This window comes from Corapipo altera, unplaced genomic scaffold, assembly GCF_003945725.1.
Source record: "Corapipo altera isolate COAL_440 unplaced genomic scaffold, ASM394572v1 0, whole genome shotgun sequence".
NCBI classification, from domain to species: Eukaryota; Metazoa; Chordata; class Aves; order Passeriformes; family Pipridae; genus Corapipo; species Corapipo altera.
In genome coordinates, this window is record NW_020884872.1 from 23,655,078 (window position 1) to 23,682,288 (window position 27,211).

Here is a 27,211-nt window from a genome sequence, read left to right on the forward strand (position 1 = left end):
GTACTTCATAATTTGCTGATGTCACATAATAACAAAATTAATGAACATAGATTTCTATATGGTAGTAAGAAGTTCAGTTAAATGCCTGACATAGAAATAAATATGTTAAGATATTATAAACTACTGATATCTTCACTAATCCTTATCCAGTGAAACCCTTTTAAGGAAATTCCTGTTAATTTGTTGACCTCTTAAATTAATACAAACAGCATATATTTAAATAAATATTTTAAAGACGTAAGTAATAAGCAACACATTAGTTTATGCCAGTGGCACCAGGCAGGAACTTTCAATTATTGAATTAATGTGCAAATTGTCACATAGATAGATTAATTTTAGTATATAGTTCTAAAATAATACCTTTGTATTTAATGCTTAGTTAAATATAATTGCTTTCTTTCAGTGCCTAGAACAATACTAGTTGCTCTCGAGTGCTGTTTTTTATGCTCACAGGGCTTGTATAGATGCCGTCCTGCTGCCCCACACTCAAAAACAACTGTGACCTTCCTGCTGTTTTTTTTCCTGTGGCTCTGCAGCTGTTAAATTCTTTCCACTCAACTCAGATATTCATGGCACCCTTTTTGTCCTTATCTTGATATTCTTTACAACCATTTAATCTTCAGCGGAACAACCTGGAATGACACTTCCTAAAGCTAGATTTTCTAGTCAGGCTGAATAATAGTAGGCAGTTAATACTGGTGACATCTGAGAGCAAACACAAAATCCTATACAAGCATGCACGTAAAATCCTTTTACATGTCTTAATCACTGGATCCTACTTTGCTTTTTTTATTTAGACCAACATGGCATTAATTTAACATCACCTGTTTTAGCAGAATTATTCAGGCTGTACTCTGCTCTAAATGAGAGCAGAATCTGGTCCAGTATTGGTAGAGTATCCCAAGGGGACAGCCTTAGCCTATCTTGAAAAATGTTTCTTGTATGCAGTTTGTCTAGCCATTATACATTTCAGAGCCAGCAGAATCCCTGTTACCCAGACTGATAGTACTCTCAGGGTTCAGAGGCATAAGGGGAGCTCCCACAGAAGAGAGTAGAAGTAGAGATGATCTTCCAGGAAGCTATTTTACCATATGTTTTAAGAAGGTCCAAAAATCCTTCCCCATAATCCCAATACACCTTGTCTGAGCCACTAGTGGAAGGGTTTTATGTGTTTCCATTGCTCTTCATCTGAGTACAGGTTACATAGGAGAAAAAAAAAATAAAAGGAAGGAAAAACCGAAGTGGTTTTATCTAGGTGGAACAGCAAATCTAATCCTATTTCACTTTAATATCCCAATTTCTATTTTATTCTGGTTTTACTTTCTACTTCTGCAACATAAACCGATCTCAGTATATTTCCTAATGCGCTGGGCAGTGCTTTCTTGGCAAATAATGAGCCAATAAAGTAGCAATCCTCCCTGAAACAACATCTCAGCCTTGGCCATATTGAGCACCATAACTGGTCTACTCTGGCCTCCAATCGGGAGACCTGGAGACACATCATCTATGATGCTGCTGGTGCTTTTGAGAAAGCACACAGGATCACCCTTGAGGAGAAAAGACAACGCAGAAAGAATCGTGCCTTGCAGAATATACCACCTAAGGAGTCTTTCTGCTGTGCCTTTTGCAACCAGACATGTCTATCTCGTATTGGCCTTTTTAGCCACCAACGCGCTTGCAACAAATGTGGGTAGAGCCCTTCACAAATCTTCATTTGCGAAGCCTAGCCATGATGAAAGTAGCAACCCCACCAGGAGACCAAGTGGGAAAGTTATACAAGCCCACTGAAGGACTTTTAATTTTGATCCGTATTACCACATGGCTGTGTCTGTGGCAGAAGCAAACTAGCTTCATTACACACCAGTCCTACATCACTACTGTGTTAAACAGAATCAAATCAGCAGGTTAAAAAAAGAGTCGAATTTGTTCTACAGTCCATACAGTCTGTGTACAGTGAAGCATTTTATTGCCCTATGTGCGTGTTTGTGGAGTGCCCGAGCATGAAGAGACAGTTAGCTGTGGAAGAGACCTGCCTATCAAGAGCTAAATGTAAACATTTGCTGAGTTAGAGTCAAATGTAATAGAGCTCCTTGTTTGCACAACGCTAGCATATTTCTGAGTTAATGTGTGATTTTTGCCAATTTTTAAAATAAATATGTTTTATATTGCTTTATCAAGATGCTTTAAGTAGGATGGTACAAAAGTATTGTAATGCAAATCTTTAGCAGATGTTGAGAATTCATTTTTTTTATTTGCATAGTTGAATCCACTAATCCCAGGACCCAAACTATAATTTATATTCTACTTATTATTCTGCTGCCACATTGTCTGAGATGAGGAAGCCTCTGCCTAATTACAGGAAGTATATGAATAAATATTCCAGAATTAAGACACACATATCTTCATTACTTCTTCTCTCCAGAAATTAAAATTCATATGTCTAGAAAAGATTAAGGGTCGCAAAACCTAATGCAAAAAACCCATAACATTTAGGAGAAAAAGATTCTTCCAATTCATTTCTTTGTCGTCCGTCATAGGGTAGTATCTTTATCTGAGAAATTTATCTTACTTTGTATTCAGTCTAAATTGAAATATCCCGAATGGCCACTTCTTCTGCAAAGGTGTTCTGATCCAGCGGATTTCATAGCTGTGATCCTCCCTCAGAAGTCTGTTTTGAGTTTCACATGGGCCCAGTGGCTGACACACATTTAGGTCGCTGTAAAATTTTCTTCTGGGGGTTTTCTCAGGTTTTTTCCACTTCTGTTTCTTAGTCCCTAATTTTGCTCTTTCATCCCAGTTACATACCATTTGTTGTCACTAAATATATTTTCCTTTTTCCATAGACACGTTAAAGCATGCTATGTATTCCCCTATACCTCTTTATGTAGGAAGTGAATTTTTAATTGTTGAAGCAAAAAATCAATATGTTTCATCAGATAAAAACATTTTGGCTTCCAGTGGTATGTGTACAAACATTGTTGTAAAAATACGATACCTGGTCAGTTTGCCATAAGATCACTTTTAGCATTATTACTTTCCAGATTTCTTTCTGTCAGCAAGTGTCTGTGTTGCTAGATTCATCCAGAGATAATAAAACTGCTTGCAGTCTATCCAAAATTGCTCTAATTTTATTTTCTCCCTTAGTTCTTATTGGTCTGCAAATCTAACCATTTAATACTGTGTTGCTTGATATCGATTAAGATATTAAAAAACCTAATACTGGTATGGTAGACAGATACTTTGAAGTGTTGATTCATTGCTATATATACTTATTGTTTCAGGCACATTGCATTTCATCTTCACCTTTACAACAATCTGAATTACTTCTATAAGTCTGTAGGAAGCAGCCTCAGTACACAATTTTTCATAAAAAGGTGAACATTACAGTCTTCTTATACTGTATTTTTCTACTTCTATAAAAGAAGCCCCAAATGGAGTCTTTCTGCTGTAATCAGTTATTTATAAAGGTATTGTCTTCTTATCAGCACACAAAGATTTACTCTTCTCAAAAATTTTGAATAGCCGCTTTGGTTGTTAATATTTATGCTGTATAATGAGATATTTATGTCACATATTGTACCAAGATTGACAGAATCACTTTTATTTCTTTTGGAAACTATAATAATCTATTTCCCCTTTTCTAATTATCTGGAATTTCCCATGTTCCTCATATTTCAGAAATAATTAGGTTATTCCTTCAAGACAAAAAGAATATAACACAGGGAAGTGGAATGAATAAATATGTATCCTTTATATACAGGTAACATTAATCAAAATTCCATCTCATTCTTTGCTGCTCACTGCTTTTATAACTTTTCTACTGAAAATCTTTCAACCATCCTTTTTTTTCTTAAAAATAAATTAGATATCTCTCTACAATAGCTAGACTCTAGATATTTCAACTCTCACTTGATAGACTTTTCAAATACAAACCTTGCCTAATCCACTCTTCCTATCCTCCCCAAATCCAAACAAACAAAACTAAAAATTCCGAGTTATGAGCACATAAGAACACAAGTTCTATAAACAAAGTCCATTTCTTTCACATTTTTCACAGACATCAACAATACATCAACCTGTGACTGGTTGTCAAAGAAAGAGGAAAGGAAGTTTAGAAAGCAGGAAAAAGAGAATCTACCAAGACACTACAACCTAGTTTTACTCCTTTGTGATGCCATTTTTTTAATTTCTTCTAGCAGAAATACAGGACACAATTTAATTTTGATTGCTGTTTTTTATTGACTACTTTTTTAATAGATCACACTAAATCATACCAGTTTACTGTGGTGAACAGTACATTGTAGTAAACAAAAGAAAGAGAAAATGAAACTACAACATAATGAATTACAGTGACAGGAATTATTATTTTTCCTTGCATAAACTGTGATTGGATATTTAAAACTTAGAACTATATAACTTAGCACTCTTATAAACCTGCCAACCATATGTGACTTTTATTTTTTAATCAACAAGATAAAGACGTGGAAAGAAGGAGTTACTTTCAGGAAAGATTTGAGTTCTGGTGTTAGAAACTATCCTCTTACTGAGGACATTGGATTGCAGTCAGTAGCTACCTCTAATTTTATTATTTTGGGTCTTTCTTAACTAGGCAAGAGAGACCTAGGAAGAAGAATAGCAAAAAAAAAAAACCAAACCAACAAACAAAGTAGTTTTGTGGCTTCAATTCAAAGACATCTATGTGATTTTATTAAGCTATTGATTTGGAGCTGCTTGGTTTTTTGCCCTTTGTGCTTACCGTGTTCTTTCCTTTAGTGTCTTCTATCATGTTGATGTGCTATTGAAACCGAGTAGTGTTTATTCCAATGCTTAAAGATTTGCTGTGCATACAGAACTGGGAGTACAGCCCTACAGCCTATTTGTGCACACTCTGTGTAAATCGAATAGCATGCTGAGCCTTAGAATATTACTGTGGGTTACTGTGCCATAACCTGAACTGCAGAATATTCTGTCTCGGGGAAAAACAGCCTGCTGGATCTTGTCAGTTGTACACTTAGGGAAGTGAGGGAGAAAATGACTAGATAACATCCTTATCTGTGAAGACCCAAGAGAACTGTGTTTTCCGTATTCACAAGCTACCTGAAGCTATTGGCAGCAATATCTACTTCAAACAAACAAAAATTACCCTGATAGAGAGCATCATTCAGAAGCAAAGGAAGAGAGGTGAGAGCACATTTCTGCAACACTAGAGAATCCTGGCCAGTCTGTACATGCTCACAGTACAAGCCTGTCTAGCTGGAACATCTTTCTTCTGTTCAGGTGTGTGAAAATGACAAGTTAGGACAAGGAGAGTACTAAGGAAAAAAGTGGAGAAAACGGAGCTTCTCTTACACTGATGTCATGTGGAGGGGCGTTGAGGAGCGCTCCTCCACCGATGGTAGTGTTCCCTGTCTCAACTTGTAAATAGAAGAGGTCTTGCATTTATTTCCTAATCAACACTACATTAGTCTTAACATGGTGATGGAGAGATATTGATTTAAATTAATCCTTTAGATCTCCCTGATTTGTATTTTATTTTGGATCCCTTAGTGAATGAATTGTTCTGGCTACACCATGAAATATTGGGGTTTATTACCTTCTTGGCTAGGAAGGAGGTTCAGTTTGTCTAATATAAGATGTCTAGGCTGGAGTCGAGCATCTTTTCACTCAGTGGAAAGACATGGTGTACTTACAGTGCACAGTTATCTGACCTATTGTAAACATCAGTATTACCTTAGGGAATATGACACCAGAATATTCTACTGAATCTTAAGAAAGTCTAGACAACTAACTCACCAATCCAAATTTAGCTGAAGTGTATTTCACGGGACTAAATCAAATCAGGGAACCATCGTGGCTGAAAAATAGTTACAAACTTTGTGTTGTTTTTGTTTAAGTAGCCTTATATAAGATAAAAATGATTGATAGCAAATTATAACACTAGGCATAAAGGTACTTTTTCATTCTAGGTGCTTAACCAGTAGATTTGAACAAGAAAGATGGGAGAAATAAGTTCTCTTAGTCCTTCTGTTAGTTACTCTGCAGGATGACTAACTCAGTCAAAAAAGTAGACATAAAGGTGAACTTTCTCTCAGTCAGTCAGAATGTAAGCATCCAGTCTAGACTTCTCTTCTGAGTCAATCTATGGTCAGTGGATAAAGCCACCTCCAGAGGGCAATATCTTCTTATTTTAGCAAAAATATCTGGAATGCATAGACCAAGTCACCCTACAGAAATACCTGTCTTCACAAACTGGTTTGAGAACAAGGTGACTAACTCAGGCTAGGAGCATAGCTTTTCAGTGTCTAATGCAGAAAAAGAGGATGGGCTAATGGTTGTTGTAGCAGTGAAAGAGCTAACTATAGAAATTTGTTTCTACCACAAACTTCCTCTGCAAACGTAGCAATACATTTGGAAGATGATCTACTTTCCCCTAAGGTAGAGCTTGCTTTAATGGATAGAAGGGAATTGTGAACTCTGATTAGACTTCCAGGATAATGTGGTGGAATTTTAAGAGACTTTTAAACATGGAGGAATACAGTGGATCATTTTTGTCTGGCCTCCTGTATAGTACATAGATTGTAAAGAATGTTTTGCTGTGCTTGAATCCTATGATTTGCATGTATCTAAAGTAAACCTGAGTCAAACTTAGAATTTCAACCTTTTAATTTGGCTCTGTTCCAGAAATTAAATATGTTTCTTTGGGTTTCTGCTGTAAGGGAGTTTTAGACTGACCGTTTTTGCAGTTGCTTTTTTATGCTTTGGGAGTCAATGCTGAATCATCTTTGTTTCAGTCAGCAGTTGCTAAGCTTTCCAGAAGTTGTCTCTCTAGCACCTCTGATTTTCCACAATTTCTAAGATAACTGTTGATACAAGTATGGAGACAAGATGACCCCAGCCTTAATAGAAGTCTGTAAAACAAATGTCTTTGTGACCATACAACTAGTTGAGCTATTGGGAAAATGTTATCCTTAGTTTTCTACTGCTAATCTGGAGTGTGAGACTAACTGAAAGGATCTGTGGTGAAGTTCTGGACCCTTCTTACCAGCATTCCTCCAAACTATTTGGGAACTAGGACAGGCTAGTGACCAGTCGAAGAAGGCAGCTTAGATGTGGCTACGCTCTGTGGGAAGATGACAGAGTTTAAGAGAACATAGCAGACTACATAATATTGTGTGCATAAATAAATCAACAGGCTGGGGTTTTGCCGGATGGTTTCTCTGCCACAGAAACAGACCCTCTTGCGTTTCATTTACTAGTATAGACTTAACCATGGAGCCCTCAGTAGGGCTGCTACCAGCCCGGAGGACATTTCCAGACTGCAGGAACTGAGGTACCCAGGGGTCTGTGCAGCAAAACAAAACTAGAAATCTAGGTAAAATTTGGTCCTAGAGCAGTTTACTTGCAGATGTTTCTCCAAAGTTACCACAGCTTCTGGGACAACTGAGGTACCTGGAGTCATTCCAGCACTGCAGCTTTGCCTACCATGGTCTGTATGAGTTTTGGGACAACACAGTTTTGGGTTGCAGCAGAGCTATAGGTGAATTCAGCTGTTAAAGAACTAACTAAATAAAATTTCATCATAAAATATAATGTATAATAAATGTATATATAATGTATATAAATGTTATATGTTATTAAATATAATAAAATATGTAGCATCAAGATGTATAAAATCAGTTTCTTTAGTAGTAAGTTGTAGTAAACGTTGTAATAAGTCCTCAGTTAAAATTTGAATTTTATACATTATTGGACTTTGTATTACTTAAGTTTCGTTCCTTGGTTCTTTTATCTGGTACATCAAAGAACCCTTTAATATCCAGAATTTTCTGTCTTTGAAGGTACTCAATGTTGTAATCAAGTCTCCTCTTTCACTTCTTTCCAATAGTGTAAACTGATCAAGTTCCTTAAAGTCTCTTTGCTATATGATTTTTTTGTTCAAAATTAAGAAAATGTTATTTCAGACTGATAAAAATTATTTTTGTCAATGTCGCTTTCTTATGAATTACTCCTTAGGAGGCATAAGTCTTATAACACATACTGAAAATATATTTTCCTCTTTTCAATGACCCAATTCAGTACCAATGGTATCGGTTGCAGAGGCTTTTCATTTCTTTGGCATTAATTTTCAGTGAGGCATTGAAAGAACTGACAGGAAGAAAATCTGGGGTTTAGGCATCACTTGTCCCACACTGTTATTATCCAAGGTCATGTCTAATAACATAAAAGATCTAAAGTGATTTGCCTTCTTGTTTTCTTCACCTTTATCAGAATCCCAAGCTTCCAGTTTGGATATTAAGATTTGAGAGTCAAAGGAGAACTGACAATTCTTCAAAAATGTCAACCAGGCCAACATTAGAGTAACTCTACTTTTGCTCATTTTTCTAGGTATAAAGATTTGGCTGATACAGCAGCAGGGGAGAAGAAGTTGTCTGCCAAGGAGAGATGTCGTCTTGTTCTTCAGCAGTGTAAATTACAAGGCTGGCAGGTTTGTGATCTACAAAGCAATTAAAATATCATTCTTTAAACAAACTAGCTGAGTCATTTCCATTGTGGCAAGCCACCAGATCCTTTGCAGCAGTATATTCTTTTGACATTTACTGTATGCTTTGGTATATTATCAAACTGATTTTCTGAATTTTCTAGAATATGAGTAGCTGTGATCATTGTGCCAAAAAAATCAGTGTATTCTTGTGGGAAGGAAAAGCTTTCAATTAAGCATAGTACACTGTATAAATTTGTATCCAGACTTTGAAAGGTATTTGGTATATGTATTTTAGCAGTTGAATGGCTCCTGAATTACGAAAAACCCTACATATTTTCTTTCTTTACAATCCTATGCTAAATGCTATACTGTCATAATAGGGGAGACCCAAAACAACTAATTAGGACTTCCCATCTAGCAAATACCTTTGTAGATGCCAGCTTGTTGATCCACAAATATACCAGAGTACCTGGGGTTGCTGTACATCAAGTAAAGTTAAAAAAAAAAAGAAAAAGCACTAAACACTGAACAGGAAACTCTCAACTTCCTATCTTGTCTCCTTACCTGATTTATGTCCTACTTAATTCTCACCAACATGAACATTGCAAGGTGGATATCTCCATTTGTCCAGAGCACCCAGTCATCTCCTTTGGGTAGCTTTGTAATTGAGCAGGACTCATTTCTTTAACATATGCACTTTCTAAAGAAAATTTCCTTGCACAGTATGGAAGTTATTGTACAGAGATGAAGCTTCTGTGGCTTACTGTGTAGACCATTTCTCCAGGTGGTGTAAGCTTCAGATTCAGGCATGTTTCCAGCCAGGAGAACTGAAATCTATTACACAAGAGAGCATCCAGACCAGTTTCAGGGACAAGTATAAAGTTTAAGGACTAGGCAGATGTTAGGGCGCTCCTATAGGCTTCTTTGGTTTAAAGGATGGGATCTTCTAATTCACTTATGACCTCTAAGTATTAAGATGCCTGGAAAAAGTTTCTGCAACTGCTTATGAAGGACAAGGACTATGTCAGACTGTGTACTATAGGTCTTTTTCAGCAGCCCAGATTCCTTAGTAATAACAGGAACAAAAGTGGACCGCATACTAGGCTGGGAGCACACATGCATTATCACTTGCACTGAGGCATATAAGAAATTTTTTCTTTGATCAAAATACTGTTAAGGTCCATTTTAGTCACTAAAGGACGTATTGGACACATGTAGCCCGACTCCCTCAATACCAAAGACCAAAAGGATGGACCCTGAAAAAGATAACAATATGAAACCAGACTTGCTTTCCTTACCCAGGTTTCTTAAGTCAGCTCTGGTCTGTGTTCTGCATCCTTGACTCAAGGTTTCCTATGAAAAAAACCCAATTATTAACATCTAGAAATTGTACTTTCCCTTACAAGTACCTGGAGATGAGAGTACCACTCACCTTCAGAACTTGTGTGAGGCTACAAGCTTGACATTGGGCAAAGGTTGTGTAACAGTAATTGCATAGAATGCTCCAGTCACAAAACGGAAAGCAGGATGCCTATGGAGATTATTTCCTCTGAAGTCAAGAACCAGTATTACAGCACAAAAAAAACGATTGGCCATCAGTGAAAGCCTAGAGCTCAAGACTAGTGATTCTATAGTGATTGGCATTTGAAAATAAGTCTGAAACCTTGAAAGACAAAAATGTTAAAAGGAAATTCCAAAACAGAATCCCTCCATCATGCAGAGGACTGAAGCTTGTGATCTCAAACAGATTTTAGAGGTTCTGACTCCAGAATCTCATTAACACCAATCAGGAAAAATCATCTGGGCAAAACTACAGCAGTGCATAATACATTGTTCTTCAAACCAGAAAGGAACAAAACTTTTCAGAGACATTAATCAGTTACATGGAATAAGAGGGTTTGGGGGTGAGAGTTGTACAATTGTCACTCAGTGACTAAGAAGCGCATGGCAACAAAGTTGAAAAGAACAAGGTCTGAAAAAATAGATGACCTTCTCTTGAAGCCACAGAGAGTTGTAACAAACAAGTGGAAAGATGAAAATCATAGAAGAAAATTTTAGGAGAAAATTCACTCAAGTCCAATTTCTTAAATGCCCAGTGAATACGAGCTTGATGCCAACATATTTTGTATAGGTGATACAAAACCATATACCCGACTATCAGCAATAGTGACTAATGTCTGTGTCACATAATATCTCTCTCAATTATCTTTTTGATTCATTTGACTAATCATAAAAATTGAACTTTAAATAACAATCTAGATGAGGAAGCTTATACAATCTGCAGTTGTCGTGAGTGCTTTCCTCTATGCTTTTACAGCAGAGGACTCTGAAAAAAAAGAAGAAAAAATTTAAAACTGAGAAGATTAAGGAGGAAAGGGAAGGAAAAAAGTAGGAAGCAAGGATTATGTCAGTTAGCAAAGTCAGAAGAAAGGCATGCATCACTAAAAATCATCCCAGCAGCAGAGGGTTATACATATAACCAGTTTATTCAACCACTGTTGCCATCAGTAACTACTTCAAATGAGTCACTGCTGGAACTGAAAATCTATTTGTTGCAGGGGTTCATGAATAAATCAAAAAGTGTCTTCCCCAACACTGTTACCTGCAATTCCCTGAAGAGCTGTTGCAAATTGAGGTTGATAAATGGACCAAAAAGTAGCAAAAATAGCCTCATCAAAGATGATGATGTTTAGGAGAAAGCAAAACACATATGAAATCAACCTCCAGCTTACATGTCATCATCAGAAGATGAGTTTGTCAATAAACTCCCCTGCAGAGGGGAAAAAGAAGGAACTGGACTTCTTAGCTGAGTGAATCTGGATGATACTTTAACTTCCTTCTGATAATGTACCTCACCATCCCATTTTGAGAAAGGTAATATTAACCTGGGGGTGGGGAAAGTGTTCTGAAGTAAAAGCCTGAAAATGAGTAAAGAAAATGATCTATCTATCTGTATTTATTTCCTGTTTGACAATTTATCTTTTCCTTCTTATATAAGTTGTGTTTGGAGAGTGTTTTATTAACCAACAAAACAACAAACCCTACTCACAGAACAAGTTCTTTCTTCTCTTATAAATAGTGCAGTCTGTTTAGAAATGGAGGAAAAGTGCAGAAGATCCAATACCAGAGTCCAATTTTGGTTTATTTTCTACCATTTAGCAGAGCATAAGAGCAAACACTATCATCTAGCCAACATCTGGTGCTTGATTCAGCAGCTTCTGTGTTAGATTAAAGTATTTATTATCATAGAATCATAGAACCATGAAGGTTGGAAAAGATCTCCAAGATCACTGAGTCCAGCTTTTGACTGAACACCACCATGTCAACTATAGCACTAAGTCCCAAGTCAAGTGTTTCTTGAACACTTCCAGGCACGATGACTCCACCACATGCCTGGGCAGCCCTTTCCAATTCTTAGCCACTGTTTCAGTGAAAAAATTCTTCCTGATGTCCAACCTGAACCTCCCCTGATGCAACTTGAGGCCGTTTCCTCTTGTCTTATCCCAGTTGCCTGGGAGAGTAGGCCAAGCCCCACATTGCCACAGCCTCCTTTCAGGTAGTTGTAGAGAGTGATAAAGCCTCTCCTCAGCCTCCTTTTCTCTAGGGTGAACAACCACACCTCCCTCAGCTGCTCCTCACAGGACTTGTGCTCCAGCCCATTCACCAGCTCAGTTACCCTTCTCTGGGCTCACTCCAGCACCTCAATATCTTTCTTGAAGTGAGGGGCCCAGAAATGGACACAGCACTCAAGGTGCCTCACCAGTGCCTCACCAGTGCCAAGTACAGAGGGACAATCACTTCCCTGGTCCAGCTGGAAACATTATTTCTGGTGCAAGCCAGATGCCATTGGCCTTCTTGGCCACCTGGGCTCATGTTCAGCCAGCTGTCAACCAGCACCCCAAGGTCCTTTTCCTCTGGACTGCTTTCCATCCACTCTGCCCTCAGTCAGGAGCACTGCATGGGATTGTTGTGATCCAAGTGTGGTCTAACACTTGGCCTAATTGAACCTCATACAACTGACCCCAGCCCATGGATCCAGCCTGTCAATATCCCTCTGCAGAACCTTCCTGCTCTCCAGCAGACCAATACTCCCATCCAACTTGTAATCTGCAAACTTACTGAGGGTAACTCAATCCAAAAGATATTGAACAGGACTGACCCCAGTACTGAGCCTTGGAGAACCCCACTAGTGACCGGGTGCCAACTGGATGTGGCACCAGCCACATTCACCACTGCTCTCTGGGCCCAGCCATCCAGCCAGTTTTTAACCCAGCAAAGAGTGCACCTGTCCAGGCGATTGGCTTCCAGTTTTTCCAGGATAATGCTGTGGGAGATAGTAGCCAAGGCTTTACTAAAGTCCAGGTAGACAACAGCCTTTCCGTCATCCACTAGGTGGATCATCTGGTCATAAAAGTGGGTCACCTTTTATGAGGTTAGTCAAGCAGGGCCTGCCTTTCCTAAACCCAGGCTGGCTGATCCCCTGATTGTATGTACTGCATGATGGCACTCAAGATGATCTGTTCCATAGCCTTCCCTGGCACCAAGGTCAAGCTGACAGTCCTGTAGTTCCCCAGATCCTCCTTCCAGCTCTTCCTGTGCGTGAGCATCACATTGGCCAACCTCCAGTCATCTGGGACCTTCCTAGTTAACTGGGACTATTGATAAATGATGGAGAGCAGCTCACTGAGCTCTTCTGCCAGCTCCCTCATCACTCTAGGATGGATCCCTTCTGGTCCCATAGACTTGTGAGCATCTGAGTGGCTCAGCAGGTCACTAACTGCTTCTTCCTGGTCCATTCTGTTTGCTGGTCCTGTCTACAGCTCAGGGGGCTGATTGCCCTGAAGATAACTGGTTTTTCTGTTGAAGGCTGAGACAAAGAAGGCATTAAATACCTCAGCCTTTTTCTCTTCGCATCCAGTAAAGGATGGAGATATTCCTTGGCCCTCTTTTTGTTGTTAATGTATTTATAGAAACAATTTTTTTTATCTTTCCCAGCATGTCCAGATTGAATTCTAGCTGAGCTTTTGCCTTTCTGATTTTCTCTCTACATGACCTAGCAACTATCGTGTACTCTTCCTGAGTTGCCTGCCCCTTCTTCCAAAGATCATAAACTCTCTTTTTTTCCCCTGAGTTCCAACGAGAACTCCCTATTAAGCCAGGCTGGTCTTTTTCCCTGCTGGTTTATCTTTCGTTACATAGGAATGGAAGTGTTGGTAGCTTTGTGAAATGTTGTCCTTGGGTAAGCTGCACTGGAGGTAACTAAACTGGGACAATAAAATAACTGTTTCATTGAAGCTGACATTACATGAAGTTTCAGTCATGCAGTTAGCTTAACTACTGGAATTATGAAAGTGCAAAGCTACTAATGAAAGGCAGTTTTTGCATCCTGACTCTCTGTGCAGCCTAGACAGGGTATTCTTTCAGCTTAAACATATACTTGATCACAAGCTTGGCTACTTACTGTGACTTCTAAGCACATCCGATGTAAGAAAAAATCAGATTCTAAATCAAGACAAACCATTCCTACACCAGGCAGAGTCAAAGTCAGTGGTGAAGTCAGTGAGAGTTTTGCTGTTAATGTTAGAAGGAGACAGATGATATTTAGTAACTTAAGAGTTAAATTGAGTGGAAGTACTGGCTGGTTCATGTAAAGCAGAAAAATCTCCTGCCCCCCAGAACATCTGAAGGTCTTTATATTAGGAAATCCACATTTTCAGTGTTGTGTTCATTTATTGTCATGCAGTGATGCATTAGCTAAGCAAAACCTACCATCCCAATAGCATGACTTAACTTGCAAACATTTTCATGCTTTGGGAGAAGTACAGAGCACAAACAGTCCTTGGCTCTTTCTACTGACATAAGGAAACTTTCATTTGTTTGGATTATCATTCCTCACACTGTTAAGCTTGCAAATATAAATTCAATAAAAAAGAGTTAGCTCAAAGCTTACTGAGCTTTCTCATCAAAACTTGGAGCTCTACATTTTGTTTAGCTAAGGTCAGTGGTCTGCAATTAACCCTTCTCAGTTACTTCAGATGGAACTTGCTGAAATGCAAACAACTTGTACCATACCAGAAGAAAAACAAAACATCGATTTAATTTGCTCTTGCTATCCAGCACAGCTGTTAAATACAAGCACTGCAAAGGTCAGACTTCACTGAATCTTTCAGCCTTTGATTGCTAGAAATCCTTGTCTGATTAAAAGATAGCAATCCTTAAATAAAAGTTTTGTCTTCCAGTTTTTAGCCTGCCTCTTCTAACCAATAATGATTCCTTCCTATCAGTAGCCTTGAATTCTGAGCACAAGAGATCACTCACTTTGCAAAGAGTAAGACAAGTCTTAAGTTTTCAGTGGAGTGATCCAAAGATTCATCAGGTATGAAATAAGCAGTACAGGAGAGTTAGTCAGAATGTTTTTATGAAGCTCCAAATCAGCATCAGGTAGTTGCATGAGATATTAGTGTCAGTTCACATTTTTACAACTACAGACACTGCTGAAGTTTCTTCAGGAGCCTGCAGTGGTTCTGGATAAATGATCCTTACCAGTGTGGAGTTGTATTATTAAACTTCCAGGCAAGAAGGTTAAAGCAGAGAATAAACCCTCAATAAAGAGAAATCCCAGAAGTCCATCTAGAGATTTTAAATTCTTCTAGCACTTCTAGAACTGCAGAGGGAAAACAAAGTCTGATCCACAGTTCTTACAAGTTAATGAGAGAACCATATTTCACTACTGATCTACGGGTGTTTCATTTATTAATAAAACTGTCTTTCATTTTTTTCAATTGCAATGTATTAATATACAATATTAGCATAGTGGAGTCCTTTTTGGGAAAACTGTATTTGAGATTAAATAGCAGAATGTAGAACATAAGTGGCATATGATTAAATGGGAGAAATGAGCAGAAGTATATGAAATCATACGTATGCAAATGTTATGCTTAGTTAAGAGAGTCTTTTAAGTTATTTTTTAAACAGAACTATTTATTTTGGCTTAAAATTAAAGTGGTCACACTATATGAATTATTTTGTACCTGATATGCTGAATTACTAGAGTACTTTGCAAGTAATCTCATATATAAGGGATTCTTTCCTCTTTTTTTTTCTCAAGTAGGAAAACTTTAGTGCTCATAAATTGTACACCAGTTCATTTATTTGTCATTTAGTAATTTTAACTGTGCTGGGAGTCAATTTCCTGTTTGTTTTGAATATCTTACTTTAAAAGTCTTTTTTTTGCTTTTTTAGGCAATTAAAAGAAATCCTAAAGGGATTTCCTGACTAAGAGTAAATTATTGAAATACCAGTGTCCATTTTTCCTTCATACTTCGAATTATGTCAGTAAAATTATATTGTCCCATATATTTTTGTTTCATTGTATCACTCCATTCTATCTCGTATTGGCCTCATAAGTCACCAGCGTGCCTGAAACAAACATGGATAGAGCCTTCCTAAATCTTCGTTCGCAAAGCCCAGCCATGACTATGACTGACTATCACTCCATTATATATTGGAAATATTTTATGAGTAGCAGAAATCACCAGACAGTGAGTTTGGACCTCATCAGTACTACCAAAAGACTGATCTGGATCAACCACTGCACACAAGCTTTTTCAGTGGCTTTGTGCCACACAAGTCCATCCTATTCCCTCAGCCAGAGAATAGGATGGATGGTTCACTATGACCTCAGAATGCTCACAAGCTCTCATTTTTTTAACACAAAGCTCAATTTTTGCTCCTTATTTCTATTTTTTCCCCTCTAGAATATATTCTTCCCTCTCTCCATCCACCTTTCAGGTTTTGCTTATGATTACTAGTCTTGCTAACTCTTTATTTTCTTTCTGATATCTTTTGCAGCTCAAATCTGGATTCCATATCTCCTCTCTTTTCTGTCTCCCTCTCCCCCCACCCCCCACCCTTGTATCTCTTTTGACACTTTTATCTTGTTTTCCTCACTTTATTTATTTTTACTTTTATAGATACTTTGCTTCATATTTGGTCACAGTCTTCATCCCTTGTTTGGGATTGGTTTTCCAGTCTCCACCTCAGGGTTTACTTCCTGTGCCATTGCTGTCCCTGGTGCCTGTTTCCTGTATTTCCATGATTTGCCAAAAGAGACTTTCATATGGTTTCTTTTGTGTCACGAATGAGTGGGTAGGCTCAAGTTAGGAATGAGATCGTAGAGCAGGCCTGGGGAGGAGTTTATATACCACCACATTTTGGTGCTATGTCTACTTCTAGAATTTTGAAAACTGGAATAATAGGTCCAGTAAATACCAAGATCCCATGAGATAAAACTGGGCTCAGGTTTCCTCCACTGAGTGTTTCTTACATGCATGTTATATTTCCTGATCACTTCCTTTCCTGTGAGGCAGTTCTTCTTGTTGCCTCACACGTGTGATGAACTGTGATATTTGTACAGTTTTTAGAAAAGGAATGATCATTTTTTGACCCTTTTCCGAAGAGCTAAATGACAGTTTTTCTCCCTAAAGTCCAGGTCCTGACAAGTGCTTACATAAACACTTGGTGTCATTTGCATGAATACTGAACTACTCATATACTTTATGTTAAGACCATATATAATCTATGCTAAAATATAGGGTTATTCAGTATGTACCACAGTGCAAGGTCACTAGATTGCAGAGACCAAGGAGGACTCTTAAAACGTATGAAGAAAAGCTAACAAATAGAGCAGAGAGAGTCAGCCTTTAAAAATAACATTTCAGTCCTTAAAGAGCAGTGCCCTGTAAATATGATTGTCGTTATATTTTTGCAGACATGTACACTGCAAGAAGACACATTTTACAATAGTTTAAAGGCTTTTTTCTACATTTCATTAATGCACTCTGAAAATGTGTGTCATTGTGTAAAATATCATTAGATTATAGTTCTCTGTCTTTTGTAGGTAGCTATTTTGAAAGTACTGCCAGAAACACACAGCACTCCCACAAACTGCCTTTTTTAAACTAAAGAACAGCTTTACAGATTCCCTTGACACCTATTAAGTATGAGCTAATACTGCCTCCATGCCACCTACACACCATCTCAGCATCCATTCCATAGTTTTGAATGTCTGTACTTCTGCATCCTACACCTTTTCTGTAAAATTAAAGACAAAAAAAAAGAGAAGAAAGAGAAGGAACAGCTCCCTCCCATTCTTTCTCCTTCCTTCCAGGAAAAAAAAAAAAAAAGGACGCCTGTAGCAGTAATTGAAGCTTTGGTAGTCATCAATGACAATTTTACTTAATCTTTAAAAAATGTGTCATTTTGAAAAATAACATTTAAAACCCTAATGCTTTTCTAATTAAAATAACTATGACTGTAATTCACAGATGGTTTACTTTTACAGGAGTCTGAATGACATTAAAATTTCAGTCTCAGATGAAAGCTCTCTGTAGTCCAGAAAGTATTGAAAAGTGGAAGAATATTTGTACCTTTTTTCCCTAGGCAAGCAGAAAACATTTTGTGATTAGAGAAAAGACCAGAATGAAGACAGGTGGCAGTCTCAAAACCTGTTTTGATATGTGATGTGAAATTCCAACGTTTTTCAGCATTATTGCTTTCACTGAACACCAGAACTGTACAGAGGGCAATGAGACTAGCTTGTTCTTGGTCAGCTTTAGAGAGTATCAGATTTAGCTCAAAGACTAAGCAACACACATCTCCAGCGCTACTAACATAATCAAATGTGTTATAGGAGTTTCTGCTATACATGCTTCTGTCTAGAGTTCTGGTCTCTGTAGACCTGGGAAATGATGTAAAATCTATAAATAGCTTTTATCTGAATGTAAAAATGGATTTCTATTGACATTTTGTATTTCTTCATTCATTTAAAAATTGTAGCTGGCTCCTACTAATGAAGTTCATAGTATAAGTGATGCTGCAGTAACTCCATTTATATTGTTCATAGGGTGTGGGATGAGAGAAAAGAGCAGTAATGCTTTATGCCCCTTAGGTAGCTTTATGACTCTGCAATGCCAGACACTTGTATCTAAACTGACCATAAGCTTCAGCAATTGTCTTGACTGTGATTTTGTGACTGCACAGTGCAAAATAAATTGCAACTAAATGTTTTAGTTGTGTGTCAATCATGATAGTGACTGAGAATGGGGTTGTTAATTTTGCCATGAGCATTGCTAGTAATCAGGGCTTTTTTAAGGTTCGAAAATGCAATTTTTGATCCCCTTTTCTACTGTCAGAGTACTATAATATTACTCTAGTAAGGGGAGAAGGAAGCACGCAAGTGATGAAGGGTAAAGGGCAGAAATGAGGAAAAAATGGCTGATTTGGCATAGGCCAGAGACAGAGGTGAAAAAAAAAGACTCCTATGTGATGTGAAGGGTTTGTGGAAAGGAAAAATGAAGTATAAAAAGAAAATGTAATCAGACTCGAGGAATATAATTTTATTAAGTATTTGTGTCCAGACTTTGGTTGTCTGAGAGCTGCTCAGATAAAATAGTATTTATAATAACCACATGATAATTTCAGTTACCCATATGAATAGTAATTCAGTTATTCTTACAGAAGAATTCTGGATTTAAGCAAGAAGATGAAGACTTTAGTAGTCAAAGCTAGTAAGAAGGCAAGGTCTATATGTGGTTTATCAAGATGGATGGAAAAATAATTGTTTGATGAGAAGTTCTTACACAATTCAAAGGGTTTAGTGGCAGAGTATATGTAACAGGAAGAGTCACAGTGTCCTGGAAGAAAGTTGAAGGCACAAAAGTAGAATACTTTCTGGGAAGTCAGGAGAAAAATTAAATGGTTTGCTAGGAAAACATGAAAAGTTTCTTGTTCATGATACAAGATTAGATTTGTAAAAGAAGCAAATTTAAACTGGAGAAGAAAGTGGTTGAACACTGTTTCTTAGAGTTTTTTGATAAATAAAGGGACAAATGGAAAGATTCCCAAGGAAATTTAGCATGGCATGGGAAAGAAGCAGATTCCAGAGTAGATGTAAGAGAAGGTCAGAGTGCTAAGATAACCAGGCAAATAGAGAATTTTGAAAGCACAGGGAAAAAAGTAACACTTTTGTTGGAAGTCACCAGTCAACAAAATGAGGATGAGAGTATATCCCTAAGAGCAGAGAACAAGAGCACTATTGGGTCTCCTTGAGATTGCCTCACACGAACATGAGTTAAAAATTGGAAGGCATGACCCAAGATAATCTATTAAATAAATATGAAGACATCATTTTATTGGGGTATCTACCATTGTAGCTACACAGAAGCAAGATCTAGGAAAATTAATATTGTTCTGGAATAATAACTCCAATTTACAAGCACAATGTTTGTTCCAGAATAGATAATCTGAATAGAGAAGTGACTCTGGGATACCTAAGTTAAACTACTGTGTGTCCCAGCCCACAGCAGAGGGCTTGGAACTAGATGATCTTTAAGGTCTTCTCCAACCCAGACTGTTCTATGATTCTATGATTTTTGTAGCTGCACAGTTTTCTAAAATAGCTGTTACAGGCATTTTCCATCATGCAAAGGAAGCCTATTCCCTATTTTTGAGTTTATATGATGACAAGACAAGTAAAATGTGGGGTTTTATCTCCTTGCCTCCACACACTTTACTATAATTCAGAAGGGACTATTGTATTGGGAAAAGAGATGCTAACAGAAAAAAAATTGAGAAATCATTCCAATTTTTCCATTTTCCATTGCATCTGATTTTAACTAAAAGGTTCACAGTTGCACTATCATGGTCTGTCAGCTCAAACTTCAAAATTACAGACTTCTTTAAACCTTTGATTCAAATTGATTTCTCTCTGGAGTAGAGAGAGGGGAAGTCAAGGGACAAAAATGTGCCCCAATCATTTCTGAATTTTGTTAGTGGAGTTTAGACATTATATATATGTCCTGGCTTTCTCTAGTTCAGCACTATCGGGATATACATGTGACAGTGTTTAGATTAAAAACAATTACTTGAAAAGCTGTGCAAATAAATCTGTTGATACCTGTCTCACAGATCTAAACTAAAAAACAAAACAGGATGGTTCAGTGAGCTTGTGAGGTGAAAACAAGAAAAGTTAGAATGAATTTCTGCAATTTCAACCAGATTCATATTAGTTACTCAGTATGCCTATTAGCCATACAAAAGTAATAGTTAGGCAGAAGCTAGAATCTTCACTGGGTAGCACAGTTCTCTGTTATTGGTCCTTTTATTTCTAAGATTTGGAGGAAGGTTTCTTCTACACAATTTCTGAGAAGAAAATGATTTTATTGTTTATCTTTTTTTTTTTTCCAGTTACTTACTGTTTTAGATTTTCTAGGTTGTAGGTGGTTTGGATTTTTTTAAGACTATTAGAAAGGAATGCTTTTGAAGATGATACAGAAAAGAATTTTAAAGTATTGTTTCAGTGTGTTCAAAAGGTATCAAAAGAAAAGTGTTTTCTCTTGATCTAACTAGCTAAACTTGTCTGTAAGAGGGCAAGAGCATCTAATGATTTTTCTTTCACATCTAATGATTTTTCTTTCAAGAACTAGATGAATTAAACCAAGCTACTACACAACCCCAGAATACGATCATACACTCAATCAATACTTAGGAGACTATATTTCACAAATGAATCCTTCTGACTGCTTAGCCTTGATACTAAAAGGAGACCCACAGCACAACTTCAGCAGGCAAGGCTGGGAACTAGGATTAGTAATTTTATTGGACATTAGGAAACATTGTCACTAATGACAGTGAGTTTCTTCCATCCTTCAACTTCCGTTAAATTCTTCCTGTTCCCCAAATGGCAGCTGTTACCATTTCCTGCTCCATGTGGGTTTATGTCTTGTCACCTTTCTCCATTCACACACCCCTCTGCTTTATAAAGGCTAAACTTTATTTTGTATTATGTTCTCTAACAAATTAGCATAATTAGATTCAGAATGCTTTATTTTTCCCCAACCTATATTTAACTTAAAGATTGTAGTATTTGTTCTGGATGCTTTTGGAACTCAAGTGGAACTATATGTCTGACAGCTTGCCCATCCTTTCCAATACATCCTTTCTTTCTGTTATTCAACCAAGCGATGCTGCCTTTTTTACTGATGATAAAGATTTTCCTGCTGTTTCTATTCTAGATAGGAGTCCGAAAAGTGTTTCTTAAGTACTGGCAAGCTGACCATCTCAACGATTTGTGCCTTCAGCTTCAGAAGAAAATTATAACCTGCCAAAAAGGTAACAATTACAGAACAAGTATTTCTGAGGTGTCACTTCGTACACTGAGCAGAATGTTGTGTAACAAAAAGATTTTCTCCCCCTTGAATAGCTGCTGTATTTTATACGTTTACCTACAGACATATTTCCAGCTAACTACTTATACAGATTTTTTGAGATGATATTAACATTGGTGATGCTTACACTTCCTGTCTGTCAAACATAGTTTTATGACAAACTGTTCACTGTAATTTAAACTCAGAGGTTCTGTTTAAAGTATGCTCAGTGCTTTTTCAAGGTATTAATATCACCTTTAACTTCTCATTGCAAGTCAAATATTTTAACCATGACAGGAAATTGCAATATTTTCAAATATATTGACAGTAAATACAAAGCTAATAATTTAGTATGTTTAATTGTTTTTATTTTTCCCCTTTTCTTGCAGCTTTTATATTTGACTGCTAGGTTTTTTTATGTTTAGGCATTTTTTCCCTTTTATGCTGCATTTTTACTAAGGTCTCACTGCCGTTTTTTGGCACGTTTTTAAAAGGAGGTGCTATCGACTACCTCCTGATTTCTACTTACTTATGTTCCGTTTTCTATTAAAATCTCAAATAACTGCTGAAAATGTGAATATTGCTTTGTTTGAAGAAGCTTCCTTCACACAATTCGTTATTTATCTAATTGATTGATGTGTGCTACAGTTCCCATTTTCACCTATATAAAGGAATTTAAAAGACAAAGTCTTTTCTCGTGGGGGGGGGTTGTCAGTTATATAATATTGCAGACTTAAGAAATATAAACTCATTTTAACTCCCTGTTCTTCACTGTGAGCATGTAGTGAAAAAAAGGAAACAAAGAGAAAACCTGAAGGAAGTGAAATAAAAATAGTTCAGGAACGAATGTGAAGAATGACAGGTAACAGAGGCCACAGTTCAGCTGAGTTTATAACTTGGGCCTGATTTTTTAATGCAAATTACCCTGTTGTATCTGTGCATTTTGAAAAGCAGTAATGGTTTGTCATCTTTCCCTTCTCATGCTGACTTACCAAAGAAGGGAAATATCTACCTTTCAGTGTCAAATTTGCAAGCAGAGTGCTTCAATATAACCCTACACCAAAATTTAAAACATCCTCAGATATGTTGATGTTTTGCAGAGGTAAGAGAACAGACTGCCAAACCCTGCCTGAAGAATGAAGATAATAGGTCTTTTTGGCTCCTCACAAAATATTTTTCTCGGTTTTGCTTCTAGCCCTCCCCAATTAGGGTAACTTGAAAAGTCATTTTCACAAAAATTATGTGTTCAAAGCTTTTTTCAAAGCTATGGCTCATCTGCATGTTTTTTATGATCTGGGAAACCTGAGAAAATCAGGAACTTGAATGAGTAAGGAGTGGCATTAGCTCATGAAATAAACTGCCCTTTGCAAACAGGTTCCAACTCTTTTTAATTCAGTCTAAATAGCAATCTCTTCCCCTAAATTTGGGGGGAAAAACCAAACCAAAACAAACCAGATAAGTCTTTTTTGTGAAATATATCTTACACAGGCAAAGAAAGGGGTCAAACAAACATGAAAGTATGTGTAGAAACACTTTTTATTTAAAAATGGATCTGTGAGTTTAGAGACTTTTTCATATTTTTTTCACAGTTATGAGAACTAAATATGGTACATTTTGACCTGAATCACTGTGAAAATTGTACCTGTAGGAAAGTCAGTCATGCTGAAGTTCTTCCATCAGAATTCATGTAGATGAGGAATTAACTTTAATACATTGTATACACAATAGTTAATTCATTTCTCTCATAACCCAAATTCATGGTCTACTTGAATTTTGATTATTCTAATCCTTATCCTTAGATGAACTCTAAAGAAGTAGATATTTTTCTGCCCTCTGGGTGGTAACCTCAATTATTTTAATTTGCATAAGTGAGAATTCATTTAGATCTACATAAACGAGGAGCAAGTTCAGAAGACAATCATAGTACCGAGTACCCATACAGTAGTAGACGAAATTGAGCAGTAAAGGTCTAGGAGATGACAATTTCATTTCACAGTAGTTTTTTTAGGTTATAAAATTGTGGGGTTTTTCCATATTGAACCGATGACAAAAATCTTTCAAATGTTCTCATAGGGAAGGAAATGTAGAGAAATGTCCATCTTTTTAATGAAAAACCTGGAAATGTGTGCAAAAGTGGGATGTCTGTCTGCAAACCCTTCCTGACAAAGCTTTGTTGAATGTTTTTTCAAAACATCTTGATTTTGATGAAAGTGCATAATTTAGAGTAGCTATACAGTGTCTAAATATTAGAACTAGCTCTACTGGATCTGATTTTACTAGGCCATTTTAGCAGGCTGTTCTATACCACTCATTTATGCCTGCTGACCATTCTACCAGAGGGCTGATCTCTGTATTTCTTTGTCCTAACCAACCTTGGTGGTAAAAGAAAACACACACAGAGCCCTGTTACTTCAAAATAGAGACTTTCTTCCAAAGTCAAATACGCTGTCTACTCTGCGGCAGATAGGTTTAAAGAGAATAATTTAGGAAAAAGGAATTTTTTTATTATTATGCTCCTTTGAAATTTTTGTGTTTTGAGTAGTGAACTCTGATAATAGTCTATGCATATATTCATTCTTTCACAACAGCAACATTTGGATTCAGACTCACATGTATATCCAGTGTGAATACTCTCATAAAATTCTCAACAAATAACTGTTCTATTAATTTCCTTTTCAACTAAATTGGGTAAGTGCATTACTGTTTCAGGGTTTAAAGAAGTCAGATTTTATGGAACATGAGTAAAGGAATTGGAAATGGCATGGGTGGTTGTGATTAAAAAGTGTAAACCTTCAAAGTTTCCTATTATAAATTATTTCAAAGTACCTAAACTTGAATACTTTCAAACCCAGTGAACTTTGTATAGAACCAGTATTAGTATGTTAACGTTAACCTTTCTTTTATCTCATCAGCTGGACGCTGAGCATCTCTAAAAAAATCTTATTTTTAGTATCTAAACAAGAACGTAGAAGGTGACAGAAAATACCTTACATTACCCTATGCTTTAGCTGTTTATTTTATTCAATAGCATCTTATATTCATATAAGACTAGTTGTATCTTTCTCTGTTGACATTTTCCTTTAGATTATTTCAGCTTGACTCTTTGTTATTTAATGTTCTTCAGTGTTCCCAAATCTCAATTTAATTACATTGTTCAAAAGGCCTAATGAATTTTAACAAATCTTTTATCTTGCAATCTTAATATTAACATTTTCAGTATTTTTCCCCAAACTCAAACAAACATCAGCAGCAGGCTATTGCCTGCTAAGTTCACTTATGAAAAACTTTCAGTTAAACAGATTCAGAGGAACTGTAATAAGCAATGATGAAGTTTGACCTGGTTTTGATACATGTAAGTTGGTGTACTGAAAACCAACAGTATTTAATGCAAAAGGCAAATAATTCTTAAACAGGTTCTTCCTTGTGAGGTACACAGCAGTGGTTCTAGATCTGGAAAGAAACACGATCTTGTGGAACTTAAAAAAACCCCACTCACGCAATTAGCTTGTGTCTTCCTTCTAAGCTAAAAAATACACTCTGAGAATATTAGTATCACCTGTTACAGGTGCAGTGGTTAAAATGGCACTGAATTCATCATGGTCACGGAGGTCCCTGTACCTTTCTAATCAGCTATGTACTTCTGAAAATCCAGGGGACTAGGTGATATTCAGGTTGGGTGGGATTTGTCGTAAGGAGGGTACATACCTAGGAAAGTTGTACAGAAAGCTATTATAGGAGACCCACAAAAATTGTTTCCCAGCATAATGCTGACAAAGAGTGTGAAGACCAGGTCTAACAGATTCATTAAGCTGATGCAATATAGATGAAAATTTTAAACTGAAAAATGCAGACATGATGTGACAGATACATTTGAGAAATTTGCATTAAATTAATCTAATTGTTTTTGCTGAAAGGAAATGAGCAATGAAAGGTCTTTAAGTCAAACGAAAAAAAATCTCTTGTTGTTTTTGATGGGATTTTCAGTACATTGAAATATTTAAAACATTTTTTCAAAGCTACCAAAAGCAAACTATCATTTAATTGCTACTGCATTCAATGCAATTCATTTATCCAAGCTTTTATTTTGAAACAAACCTTTGCAATATAAATGTATACTTTCACAATCTGTAAAATACATCTAAGTTTCAGTTGTAACATAATAAAAAATAACATTCACTGAAAGTAAACATTTTGAGTTACGATAGCTCAAATTTATGAATTCACTGTCACTACTTTGTTTTAAGCACTGGCAGCAGAAAAGAGAAAGAGTTCCATTTTACTATGTTATTTATATGCTGTCATATTTCTTTCAGTCTTTGTATAAGACATTGACTTAACTTGACTTGCTCATATTTACAGTAGAACATGCAGTAATATTAAGTTATTCACCAATTAGTTGCCTTTCATTGGTCCATATTTTCTCCTTCTGCTATGGTAGTTGTCAGAGGATTTCTAGCTCGCCAGCGCTTGCTACAGAAGATGAGCATGAAACAGCAAGAGGTCACCTCAATCAAAAGCTTCTTGCAGAACGCTGAGGATATGGGATTGAAAACATACGACGCCTTGGTTATTCAAAATGCTGCTGACATTGCCCGGGAAAATGACCGTCTCCGCAATGAGATGAATGCTGCTTACCACAGGGAAAAGTCAGAGGCTAGAAATAGGCCAGAAGAAGGCCACAAAAGGTAAGATGAGAAACACCTGCTGTAAAGACTTAACGTGTCTCTTCAGTTTTTGGAATTTCTTGCTCTGCTTAGAAGACCGTAGAAATGACCGAGGAATTGCAAGAGGATAATATACTCAAACAAATTAAACGTTAGGTCTTATTTTTTTTCTGTATTTTCTTAAGTCAAGAAACTTGAGGAAACAGCTATATCCTATTCGGGGGACACCGAGCTTTAGAGGAACTTGTTAAAGTCTCTGAATTTTTTTTACAGAAATATTTTCTAATTCTAAGACAAATAGATTATAGTTTAACATTCATCAAATCAAGCAAAATAAAAATTCCTCCAACTTAAAATTCCAACCTTGAGAAATTGCTGAGATAATGCAAAACAGCTAAGAAAGTGTTAAAATACCATAAAGTCCATACTAAGAAATTCTGATTACACATTGAACTAAGGAGATTGATTGTGAGGAGGATCCTTTTATTTAAAAATGGGCAAATGTTTTTTGTTTAACTCCCATCAGGAGTACCTATTTTACAAGTCCAGTAAATGCTGGAAACCCTTTCTCTAGGAACTGAGTCCCTGATCTCTTTTCTCTCAGACAGCTGAATGAGCAGAGTTAGCATTTGCAGTTAATCGGTATGTGTCAATAGCAAGAATGTGTCTATAACTTGCTGGATATATAAATGTTTATTTTTCCATAGGAACTTAATTTCCAACCAGAACAACTCCCTTTGCTTTCATTGCTTTTGTCAGTGACTTTTATTAAAGTGAAAATGGCAGTGCATCTGCTTAATTAGCTTCAAATATCCCAGTGATTATATATTGGAGGAAATGCCTTTGTAGGAAAGACTGTA

At 36.8% G+C, this 27,211-nt stretch overlaps 1 protein-coding gene across 4 annotated transcripts in view; it reads left to right on the plus strand.

Annotated features, from left to right (window-relative positions):
- The window catches only part of MYO16 (myosin XVI), a 360,224-nt gene that overhangs the window by 280,302 nt on the left and 52,711 nt on the right, over positions 1-27,211 (plus strand). For all 4 annotated transcript variants that reach the window (XM_027639720.1, XM_027639708.1, XM_027639698.1 and 1 more), the window contains exons 28-30: positions 8,386-8,485; positions 21,556-21,652; positions 26,126-26,372. In XM_027639720.1, coding sequence (XP_027495521.1) covers positions 8,386-8,485; positions 21,556-21,652; positions 26,126-26,372 — 444 coding nt within the window. The remainder of the gene's footprint in view (positions 1-8,385; positions 8,486-21,555; positions 21,653-26,125; positions 26,373-27,211) is intronic.